This window comes from Leptonotus elevatus, chromosome 21 (assembly GCF_054856555.1).
Source record: "Leptonotus elevatus isolate MCC_2025b chromosome 21, RoL_Lele_1.0, whole genome shotgun sequence".
NCBI lineage: Eukaryota > Metazoa > Chordata > Actinopteri > Syngnathiformes > Syngnathidae > Leptonotus > Leptonotus elevatus.
In genome coordinates this window covers 3437385-3450245 of record NC_141259.1, presented here as the reverse complement: position 1 = coordinate 3450245, position 12861 = coordinate 3437385, and the positions used below count along the sequence as shown (strand labels likewise).

Genomic DNA, 12861 nt, shown 5'->3' with positions numbered 1-12861 from the left:
AGAAGCTCATGAAACGGCATATGGCGTCTGCTTGCAGTTAGTTTACGTTTTGGTGCAGCAAAACAAGCTCGGCTTTGATTCCTTTGCAGTTTGAGTTTTATTGGTGCTGGCAGGGGAACTGTGTGGATATTTGTTGTATGCTAGGTGTCCATTTAGGGTTTAGGGTTGCTTGAAGAAAAAAAAGGCATATGTGGATCTTAATTGCTACTGTGCAGACTCAGAGGCCCAACCACAAAGCAGCATCTGTCAGCATGTTTTTATTGGGAGGGGGGGGGGGGGGGGGGTTGTTTGTGTGTGTGTGTGAGTGTGTGTGTGTGTGTGCGTGTGTGTGTTCGAACCTGGCTACGTTTGAAGTCCGTATTATCTCTTATTTTTCTTTTAACAAAGCTACAGTATTCCTCTTTGTAAAGCCTCGTAAAATAAATATATTTTTAGCTATGGTAAATCATGGTTCTCCTTTTTTCTCTTCCTTCCCTCTGTTGTATCCTTTGACATGGTTTTTAAATTTAACATTTGTATGACTGTCATTTTGCAGTGATCTGACTTTTTGGCATCCCAAGAGTGAGCTGCAACCAGTTTGTTATGCAAATTAAGTGGTTGCATTGTAATATTTAATTCAGTGAGGGACATGATCTCCTTCCTGTTGCCAGTGAACATCATTGATCATTTTATTAACATAGCGTGCACAGATATTTTGGGGGAAGGTGAAGTAAAAATGTATCATTAATTTTTTTATTAATGTAAAAAGAAACATTTTGATGCAGCAATAATGGCACTTTTTTCATTTTTGGGCAAAGGGGAGGTGCTTGAGCACCACCTGGAGTATATGTGTGCACGTGCCTGCTGCTCACTTTTGTGCCGATGGTGCTGGTTCGATGTCCAGATGGGAAAACAAATTAGTAGGTTGCGTCAAGAAAAGCATCCAACTGTGCCAAAATAAAATAAAAATCAGGTTCTGACTCATTGTGGCAAGTCTGTAAAGAATTGACAGTAGAATTTACAGTAAATAACTGGCAAAAAAAGTTGCCAGCTAATTACTGTAAAATCTCAGTTAATTACTGTAAAAATCGATTTCAGCACAATACTGTAAAAAATACGTTTTTCACTATATATAATTTACAGTTACTTACTGTATTCTCCAGTAAAAAAAAATGTCACTGTGAGAGATTTACAGTAATAAGCGATAATAGATTTTTACAGTAATTAACTGAGATTTTACAATAATTTGCCAGTTATTTACTGTAAATTCCACAGTCGCAATCAATGCCACAAGCCGAACGTCTGAATAGATCAATTCAAAACGTTGCCTTGAAAAAGTCCATCTATCCATTTTCCAATCTAGAATCCTCTCATGTGACTTATTGTGATCATTAATGATTATGAAGGACTTTATTAAGATGTTTAATTACAGCTTTTATACTGGATCTCATTAAATTGTGCAGGTGTACCTAATGTTATGGCCACTAGAGTGAATTTGTGTCTCCACATGGAAGGTAAAGAAAGAAAAAAAACAAGAAGGACGTAGAAGAAGGGGGCGGGGGGGTCCACTTCTCTTAACATATGACACTGTGTGGGAGGCGTTCCTCTCTCTCTCTCTCTCTCTCTCTCTCTCTCTCTCTCTCTCTCTCTCTCTCTCTCTCTCTCTCTCTCTCTCTCTCTCTCTCTCTCTCTCTCTCTTTTCCCATTTACAAGCGTTTGCATGTACCTCCTCACAGAAGTCGTGGGTGACTGGAGAAAGAAAGAAGGAGAGGGACGAGGGGGATGGAAGGCGCGAGAATGCCCTGTGGCACGGAGCGCACGCTCAGACGCACTCTCGCACGTGAGGAGTGATTAGCTGAGAGGTGCTGAGAAGTTTGTCTTCATCAGACTGCAGATATGGGAGTAAACTTTCCCCCAAGGTGGATAATCCCTTGCTGGATGGCATGCATCTTGGTTGCCTTCCATGCACAGGTAAGTCACTTTTCAACTTTGCAATGATATATACATATATATATATATATATATATATATATATATATATATATATATATATATATATATATATATATATATATATATATATATATATGTGTGTGTGTGTGTGTATATACTGTATATATAGATGAAGGGATGCTTCAGCCAACTCTTATTTAAAGATGTGGTTGCTATAGCAACCGTTCGTCAATCATGGCTTGTATTCCAGTAACCACCATTATTATGACTGTAACGTGACCACAATTCCTTCCCCTTTAGTACCGGGAGGAGCAGTTCTTGAGAAAATTACATTTGCTCAAATCAGAGGGCATCCTGGGGGGAAAAAAAGAAGCAGTCCTGGTGTGGAGAATGGCTTTTAGAGCGTTGTTTTTTTGCATGTGTTTTGCAGTGACGCTGCAAAGTTTTGGCTTTGGTTTTGTTCTCACCATAGTCGTGCAATCACTGACTCACAGGATCCCCGAAGAATTCCCCTCCGTTTTCTGGGTTTTCACCCACTTCGTACAATTTCTTCCATATTCATGTGAAGCCGCCCTGTGTAACGTCGAGCCACTGCTTGATGACCTCAAAATGTGGAGAGTAATTATAGTGAGTGACACGAGCTGTAATTTGAGTTATTTATGTGTGTGTCTTGTAACTTTTACGAGGCCTGTGTTCATCTACCGTCCAGCTTTTCACTTTTTTTTTAATTCGAACCCAGACTACGAACTTCGTATTAACCTATAAAGTCCACTGTGCTGCTCCACATAAAGCACATGACAGACAAAAGTTGACCTGGTTTAATCGTTCCGTTTTTCCATTAGGGATGTGATGCTTAAAAATATACACAAAATGAGTCACGGCAACTTTTCAAGGTGTTGATTTTCCTGCAGCCCTCATGAATCTCACCAAGTCTCAAAAGAGCAAAAAGTCAAACGGTGCTTTTATTGGCTCGCTGCCTTTGGCTGCTGAAGCCGTTATGCAAATTCTTCTCTTGGAATGCTCTCACTCTGGTTTGATGCTATCACATGAAGGCTGCTCACGGCATTTAAACAAAACTGGTAGAAAGAAAGGTGTGCAAAGTCTCGTTTTTGCATTTTTTCATCCGTTGGCTCCCCCCTGCCCCCATCCTCCTTTTCACCCTTTTAACAGTTCTCACAGTGTGTGACCACACAGAGGATAAAGTTAGCTTTGAGGTTGGCCCTATAAATGTTACCTATAATCATAAGGGCTGGACAAACTACACTTATGTACCGTATATTTAGCATCCAAACAAACCATACACTATACTACCACATCGAATAACGCTATCCATCTGTCTATCTGTACGTCTTTCTGTCTAGCTGTCTGTCAAGTTGGTCGGTCCGCTTGTCAGTATCCTGGTCATGGCACCAACTGAAAAGTTGTTTCCAACAGTCCTTTTATCTTTAAAGTTTGCAATATTTTGCTAACAGTAACAAGCAGAAGACTCCATAACTATTTGATGGATGCCAGAAGGACTTGGCTTCAATTCTCTTTTTTTTCTGGTCATCTTTCCTTCTCTCTTCTCATCCTTCCTCCCATCCCTCTGTTCTTCCTCCCTATTCCTGCCCTTCTTCATCATCTGTGCCTCTTTTATTCCTCCTTTTTTCCCCTTTCAATCTTTCCATCCTTCATTTCTTCCTGCTTTCTTGCCATTTCCTTTATTTCAGCCTAATTTCTCTCATGCTGTTTCTGTCAGCTTTTCAGTCACCCGTGCCTTCCCTTACTACCTCCTTCCCTTTATTCCTTCTTTCCGGCCCGCCCATTTCCTCCTGCTTTCCCACTGTTGATTTTTCATTTTTCTTTCTTTCTTTCTTCCTTTCTTTCTTTCTTTCTTTCCTTCCTTCCATCCTTCCATACTCCCTCCCTCACTATCTACAGATCTACTGATCTACTGATCTTCCATATTACTTTTCTTCGTCCCTTCTAGCCTTCCTTTTTCCATTTTCCATTCACAACTTTCACTCTTAAATCCTTCCTTCTTTCGCTTCATGCCTTATTGTACCTCATCCTTTCGAGTGCTGTCCATCCTTCCTTTTTTTCCATTGTATTTCCTTCCTCCTTTCCTTCCTTCATCGCCTCCTGCCTTCCTTCTGTCAATCCTTTCTATATTTCTTTTTGATTTAATTAATTTATTCCTTGTATTCATCTGACAGTTCTTCAATACTGTTTTCCTTCTTCCCTTCCCTTGTCCTCCAGTCCCACTTCCTTTTGCCCTCCTTTCTACCTGAAACTCCCCATTCTATCTTTGTATGTGTTCCTTCTTCCTGTAATGTCTCCTGTTTTCTTGCCTTCCTTTTGTGCTTCTATCCATCATTTTCCCTTCAATCCTTTTTAGACCTTCCTTCCATCCTTTGTAGTGTCTGCCCACTCGTCCTGTTATTTACTCCTTCCTCCCTGAGTTTCCTTCATCCATCCTCTCCATTATTTATTTTTTCTTTCCCTCCAAACTTCATTCTTACTTATTTCATTTTTTCATCAACTACTCCATCACATGGTCTACAGGTGGTTGGCGCAGAGATGAAAAAAACAACAGCAGATGGAAAAAACGGATGCTTGCATTAGTAACAATTGTATTCTATATTTTTATGTCATTTTTATATGCATGGGAAAGAAGGACTTTTTTGAAGGGGCTGAGTGTGTAAAAGCAGGCTATAGGTTGTATTTTTCTACGTTTAGATCAGACTCTGTGGTTTTGGCATCACCACTGTCATAACAGCCAGACTCACTGCTTCAGCAATGTGGCAAGGAATTCACCACCGGCACCTAAGAGAGAGAGAGAGAGAAAGTGTGTGTGTGTGTGTGTGTGTGTGTGTGTTTATAGCCCCTAGGCCTATGTTCCCATTTATTGCCTTTTGTCTCCCTTCATGAGCTAATCTTCTATGCAACATTAATATGACAAAAAGACAAAGACGAAAGATGTGTCAGGATTGAATGCATATTGCGGTGAGACACCAATACTTACATGGCCAAATGCAAAAGAATGTCTTGTGTTGAAAGCAGACTGGAACATGGCTCGCATCTCCGATTGCGGTATGTGTTTGCGAGGATTCCTACCGTTCATTGTTCCCGCCGCAAACTGTCAGCGGTTCACCTCAAATATGGCTGTGAACTCATTAGGAGTGTCAAAAACTAAATAAAACCTTACCTAGCCGCAAACAATTTGGCCCAACTTTGGATTGTTCTGTTTCAACAACCCAAGTTTTTGGGTTGATTTATATATATATATTTAAAAAAAAGGTTTAGTACAAAACAGCACAAAAGGTTGGGTCAAATTGGCCCAGGTAGCAGGTCAGTCCATTTATTTTATTATTATTATTATTATTATTTTATTTTTTTAACCAAAATGATATATTAAAAATCATTATTTTATTCTCAAAGTCATATAGGCTCAATTTGACTAAATTTTCCAGGTTGTTTTGCACACACAAAAAATCCAATAAAAAAACAAAATTGAGTCGTCGTGTTTAATATTTAATATTTCATGAGCATGCTGATTGTGTCAATGTTTTGTTTGAGGCATATTTATTTCCAGACTATTTTGGATGAACTGAATCAGTTCCACTTTGCAGTCACTTGTTTAACCTGCAAACAATCATCAGAATAGCATCTATGGTTCATGTATTCCTTTATGTTATCTTTAATGAAGTATGAAGGGGAAAAAATAACTTCATAAGAGTCTCCTGCGAGAAAACCTTTCATCCATTCAAGCCAAATGGAGGTTTGTGTCCAATTCCAGATGGCTCCTCTTGTAAGTGCCACTAGAGTTTGGTTTGACGGTCTGGATTCTGGTCAGGTACTTCTGAGCTTGCGGATATAATTCCAGGGCACGTCTCGGAAAAAAAAGTTTTGTCCTCTTCCTCTCATTACTCACCACCATATCCAATGATCACATGAATATTGAGAAAGGAGAAAGAGGCCCTTAAAACAAAAATGTCCTCTCGCATTGGTATTATTCTCCTTTTTATTGCTTCAAATGTCTAGACAGAATTGTGGAAAAACTGATATTTTTACTGTCATAATGTCTTTAGGACGCAGCCTGCAAGGTTCTTCAATGTGGTGAACAGCAGTACTTAAAAGGCTCAAGATGTTGCAATAGGTGCAAACCAGGTAATGCCCCATTTATTATTATTATCATCTAAATTAGCACACATACACACATTCTATTTGATATGTGACTGTTTTCTCTCTCTCTTCACTGGCAGGCTTACGTGTGTTTGCAGATTGCACTGAATCCCAGCAGACTAAATGTGTTAAATGCGGTTATGGGGAGTACCAACCCAACTGGACTCAAGAGACGCGTTGTCTCCAGCAGAGAATATGTGATGCAGGTCAGGAACTGAACAACTATTCTATCTAATGGATCAAGATGTCTGAAATCTGTTCTGTGGTGTCGTCTGTAATGCTACGGCAAATATGGCAACATTGAAGCTAACAGTTCTTGCAGTCACCAACGACATCATCAGCTATTTTCCCTTCACAGGGTGAATAGTATGAATTAAAATAGATCCAAAACATGGCAATAATGTGAAAATGGTTTTACAACCAGATTAAAAACTATACTATATATCGCTATGATTATGGCTTTCAAAGTATTTTCAAAATCAGGTTTTTGGAAATCTTGTTCTTGCACTATAACCCTAACCCTTTATTAATTTTACTAGGTTATTTTTTTATTTTTTTACTTTTTGGTTTTTACTTTGTTTTCAACTGTTTTGAAATGTTGTGTGAAGCATATTGAGTTATCTTGCATATGAAATGCTCTAAAAATCAGAGATTCTATTTTTTTTAAATTAATATTTACAGTCCCAGGTACTGGTAAAAACAATGTCAAACGTCAAAACAATGTTAAAAACAAACAAACAAACAAAAACAGTTTGTTTCTTACAAAGCCCCCTATAATACCCTCTTGATTTAGTTTTTTTTTAAGTGTTCAAGGGATTTTACAGTAATATCATAATAATCGGACATTAGGTGTAATGCAGCATTATTCACTTTTAGAAAGTCGAGTTAAAATAATAATAATAATGACCGTAACATGTAGCCTATGTAATATCAATGATAATAATAATAATATCAATGATACTACTACTACTACTACTACTACTACTACAACTACTACTACTACTACTACTACTACTACTACTACTACTAATAATAATAATAATAATAATAATAATAATAATGGATCGGCGAATATCGCCAATACCCGGCCTTATTTCAAGAACTCGAGGTTATACAATCAGGAAACAGAAATGAGACAATTGAAGAGTTAAAAAAATGCAATTTTAAGAAAAAATGCTACATTGGCATACATGGGTCTTTTTTTAAATGATCTAAAATTGTTTCTTTTGGGAAATTTTAGGTATCAAAAGTACTAGTGTTATTGGTACTTGGTTTCAGTGACTACTGAAGAGTTGAAATACTGGTGTTGGTCTGAAAAAAAGTGGTATCAACCAACCATAATAATAATAATAATAATAATACTAATAATAATAATAATAATAATAATGGATATACTGTATAGATATCAAAGTCAGTGTTGCAAAAAAAAAAAACCCAGACAAAAACTACTATAATATTATCAATTGATCCAATTTCTCTAGCAATGGTAAACCCTGGATGGTTCGGCAGTCATTTGCAAAGCACATACAGTATAAATAAACAACCGATCAACTCACAATCAACCAATTTGGAGTCCCCAATGGCCCTAACACGCAGGGTTTTGGAATGTGGAAGGAAAACAGTGCTCAGAGAAAACCCACACAAGCACGGGGAGAACATGCCAACTGCAAACAGGAAGGCCCCAGTCGAGATTCAAACCCTCACCACAGAACTGGGAGGCAGACTCGCTAGCCAGGCGGCCACACTGCTGCTTCTGAATCCAAAACATATTAAGAAAATGAATGCTTTCAGATATCAAATTATCTGTCATCCGTATCCTTATTTGCAGGTAAGGGTTTTATGACCAGACCTGAAAATCTGGAGGCGGAGGAGCCTTGTCGCTGTCTTCCCAACTTCCAGTGCTCTCTCATCAACTGTGAGTACTGTGAGAAGATTCCCTCCTGCCGACCCGGGCATGGACTAGCGGTTGAACCAGGTGAGACTGACCCCTCCCATTAAAGAGACACACATAACACAAAAGTGACATAGAATAATTTATATTTAATATTCCAGAGTCCATAAACGGAAGGAAGATTTGTGTTCCGTGTAAGAAAGGATTCTTTTCTGCGGACAACAACACCAAACAATGCAAACAGTGGACCAAGTAAGTGCACACGCTCCATCTTGGTTTGACATTCTGAAGGGGAAAACATTTGGTTGGTTGGTGTGCTCACTGCTAGCCAGCTGCGATGAGTAACGCGCATAAACACACACACACACACACACACACACACACACACACACACACACACACACACACACACACACACACACACACACACCTACTTGCCTCTGTGTATTATGAGGACATTTTTTCCAAACCGGTTTAATTGTGTATTACAGGGACACCCCTTTCTGCTAATGCCAGAGAGATGGGACTTGCACCCAAAAAATTTTTTTGGGGTTGTCCAGGAAAATTTCACTTCAAAACTTGAAAAAACTCAACACACGAAAAAAAGAAAAACCTGAAAAAATCCGTAATTGTGAGGACATAGATAATGACCTAAATAAGCCACGCCCATTGCAAAAATAGTAATTATGAGGACCAACTCACATTACAAGGACAAAGTTTACACAACACACAGCAACCATGTCACTGAAGTGATTTGAAAGTTCTGGCATTCTGACTTTACACAAACTAAAATGGCATTGATGTGTAATGACTTACCTGATATAAGGACACATTGTTGTACATAACAATACTGTGAAATGCAAAGTCATACCTGATCTGTCCTAAAATTGTAAGTTTTAACATGGTGCTCATGTTACAACTTACAATTTTAGGACAGACTGAAACTGGTATGTTAATAAAACTGCTTCTTATGTGAACAGGTTATCTAGGTCAAACACAGCTTTGTAATGGATAAGCTAGACATGAAACCAGATGCAAAAGAGTCAGTGAACATTGAACATTTTATTCTTTAAAACATGACTACCTCTCATCTTAAAGGATGAGCAGTTTTCTCATAGCTCATTCCTGAAATACCTTCGGATTTCTGAATTTCTGAAACAGGTTCAATGTAGGAAGTGTCCGAAGTACTGTGAGAATCTGGAACATATTCCTCTGCTAACGAATCCTCACTTGAACTGGATACATCAGCAACCTAATTTTTTAAACGAAAACAATTATTACATACATACATACATACACATATTGTCGCTGTTCTGTGAAAAACACTTCCACCATAGGAGCTACCGGAGAGCAGCCCGCGACCTAAAAATGGAAACGTGTTTTTCACAGGACAGCAATGATATCCATATATACAGTAGACGCACACATACATATATGCATATATACAGTGGCTCTAAAATTAACCTGCCAGATGCGGGTTAAAATTCATTTTGGCGGGTGGTCATAAATATTTACTAGCTTTACTTCGCTGTTACTTAGTGATGTTACACTCGAAGTAGAAGCTTGAGAAAAGTGTCGAGCGCTCGCGGCAGAAGTAGCTCCTGCCATTGATGGGCTAATGTGCTAAAGTTAATTAACCAAAGGTCTTCATCATCAAGCAGTTTTGCATTTTTTTTAAACGGGATATGTGCCAGATGCTGGAGCAAACTAGAAAAGCATTTAGAACCTAAAGTTTGTGCACATACTAAAGATTATTATAAATCTAGTCACATTTATTCGAAAGATGAGATGAAGCATTTAACAAGAGGGATAGTTAATATGCTTAATCTATGGCATTGCCCCTAAAACAGATATTGTGTGATACAGTCCTTCAGTTACAGTAGACTTTTCTATTTTACCGAGTCAGACAGTCGTTAAGATTGAGACAATTGCTCAATATTTAGCTGCTTGCAACTAACGATAAAGGTATAAACATGGGTCATAATTTATCCTCTTGACTAAATTATATTCATTCAATGAAAATGCCTGCACTATTAATTCTGGTTGCGTGAAACAAAGATCCATTGCAGATACAAATAACACAGAAGATAAAATACCCATCATGCCAGTCCATTCTAGTGCAGCGAAAGGTCCAAAACATAAAGCACATTTATCCAAGCTTGATACAAGTAAATTAACTACCTGATGTTTACACTTCTGTTTAAAAAAATAAAATTAAATTGATAGCGAGTTCATCTCTAAAATCCACCATAAATAAATTAATGGGAAAAAAAGATCACTACAGTGCATAATCCAAATCACCAAACTGCCAACAAATCTTCAATTTGAGATATTTTTAATGTTGACTTGTAGGAATTTTAGTCCCATACAAGCTTATTGTTGGATACAATATTTTGAACGTCTTGGCAATACACATTGCATAAAAAATTGTTGTGATTATATTTGTTAGTTATATAGTTCAGCCCTAGCATCTACTCTACACTCTTCACTCCTAACGTCTTGCTTCTGAAAACTGATTTCAACATCAATATTCAAAAAGAAATCTCGTCACCTGGTCAACTTGGTCTGTGACAGCTACGTCTTCAGCTATGTCTTCAGGTTGTGCTTCAGTTGAAACCTGGTACACATGAAGAGAAAAATACATATAAAATTCAATTCTTAGTAACACGACTGTACCTGTGCATTTACACAGTTACAGTACATACAGAACAATTAATAGGTTAAAGTATTGTAAATGCAAACTCATTTTATTTGCCATTACAAAAATAAATAAATAAATCCTTCTGCACTACAGGTTTGTGTAAATTGGTGACGTCTATTTTTCACAATGAAACAAAAACAAGAAAATACACAGTCCTCAGAGAATCCATACCTGACCAGAGTATGAATTGTATAATAACTCCAAGCCCTCAAAACTTATTTTACAGTCACGGTGTATGAATACACTGTCCTCAGTGTCAGTTATTCACAACTATAACATTGTAAGGACTAAGTATCTGTGAGGGCTGCACAGTATTGACAAAACATGCGACATGGGTGTTTTATACAGTAATGGAGATTATTTCGACATTGAACATGGACCTAAAAAAAAAGGATCTATCTATAGCTATATATTTTTATAATCCAATGAAAAAAAATACACGATAATGCGGAAAAATAAACATGCTCATTGTGATCTAATCTTATCCAATTAAGTTATTTTTTGTTAGTAATGCCCCTCGATACGTTTCTCGTATGGCGATGCGCAATTAAGGTAGTCTCTGATTGGTCAAAGTCAGACTAAAGTATACAATCCAATATTCATTTGTTGCTTGTCTTTGCAATACACATATTGCATGAGCCATTCGTGCGACAAGATATTTTTTTATATATTGTGCCAACGTCTTGCTTCTGAAAAATGTATTTCAACGTCAACATTCAAAAAGAAATCTCGTCACCTGGTCAACTTGGTCTGTGACAGCTACGTCTTCAGTTATGTCTTCAGATTGTGCTTCAGTTGAAACCTGGTACACATGAAGAGAAAAATACTCATAAAATTCAATTCTTAGTAACACACAAGTCTGTACCTGTGCATTTACACAGTTACAGTACATACAGAACAATGAATAGGTTAAAGTATTGTGAATGCAAACACATTTTATTTGCCATTTCAAAAATAAATAATCCGTCATAACTAATGGTTAGTGTAAATTGGTGATGTCTATTTTTCACAATGAAACAATTAATAGAAAATACACAGTCCTCAGAGTGTCCATACCTGACCAGAGTATGAATTATGAGGACTGTATGTGTAACTCCAAGCCCTGAAAACTTATTTTACATTCGCAGTGTGTAAATACACTGTCCTCAGAGTGTCAGTTATTCACAACTACGACATTGTGAGGACTTTGCACCTGCGAGGGCTGCACAGTATTGACAAAACATGCGACATGGGTGTTTTATACAGTGATGGAGATTATTTCGACATGGACCTAAAAAAAAAGATCTATCTATATCTATATATTTTTATAATCCAATGAAAAAAAAATACACGTTAATGCGGAAAAATAAGCATGCTCATTGTGATCTAATCTTATCCAATTAAGTTATTTTTTGTTAGTAATGCCCCTCGATACGGTTCTCGTATGGTGATGTGCAATTAAGGTAGTCTCTGATTGGTCAAAATCAGACTAAAGTATACAATCCAATATTCATTTGTTGCATGTCTTTGCAATTCACCTATTGCATGAGCCATTCGTGCGACAAGATCTTTTTTTTTTTATAAATTGTGCAACGTCTTGCTTCTGAAAAATGTATTTCAACATCAACATTCAAAAATAAATCTCGTCACCTGGTCAACTTGGTCTGTGACAGCTACGTCTTCAGCTATGTCTTCAGGTTGTGCTTCAGTTGAAACCTGGTACACATGAAGAGAAAAATACATATAAAATTAAATTCTTAGTAACACGACTGTACCTGTGCATTTACACAGTTACAGTACATAAAGAACAATGAATAGGTTAAAGTATTGTGAATGCAAACACATTTTATTTGCCATTTCAAAAATAAATAATCCGTCAGCACTAGTGGTTTGTGTAAATTGGTGACGTCTATTTTTCACAATGAAACAATCAATAGAAAATACACAGTCCTCAGAGTGTCCATACCAGAGTATGAATTATGAGGACTGTATGTGTAACTCCAAACCCCTGAAAACTTATTTTACATTCGCAGTGTGTAAATACACTGTCCTCAGAGTGTCAGTTATTCACAACTACGACATTGTGAGGACTATGCACCTGTGAGGTCTGCACAGTATTGACAAAACATGCGACATGGGTGTTTTATACAGTGATGGAGATTAAACATTTAACACGGACCTAAAAAAAAGATCT

The 12861-nt window shown here is 37.4% G+C and overlaps 1 protein-coding gene and 1 long non-coding RNA gene across 3 annotated transcripts in view; one reads left to right on the top strand and one right to left on the bottom strand.

Annotated features, from left to right (window-relative positions):
* Positions 1-1736: 1736 nt before the first annotated feature.
* Positions 1737-12861, top strand: part of tnfrsf11a (tumor necrosis factor receptor superfamily, member 11a, NFKB activator) — a 25516-nt gene continuing 14391 nt past the window's right edge. The window contains exons 1-5 of the mRNA XM_086065784.1: positions 1737-1950; positions 6003-6081; positions 6177-6302; positions 7925-8071; positions 8149-8239. Coding sequence (XP_085921910.1) covers positions 1876-1950; positions 6003-6081; positions 6177-6302; positions 7925-8071; positions 8149-8239 — 518 coding nt within the window. The 5' untranslated portion in view covers positions 1737-1875. The remainder of the gene's footprint in view (positions 1951-6002; positions 6082-6176; positions 6303-7924; positions 8072-8148; positions 8240-12861) is intronic.
* The window catches only part of LOC147155586 (uncharacterized), an 8574-nt gene continuing 5483 nt past the window's right edge, over positions 9771-12861 (bottom strand). For both annotated transcript variants that reach the window (XR_015092146.1, XR_015092145.1), the window contains one exon: positions 9771-10604. This is a non-coding gene — a long non-coding RNA (uncharacterized LOC147155586). The remainder of the gene's footprint in view (positions 10605-12861) is intronic.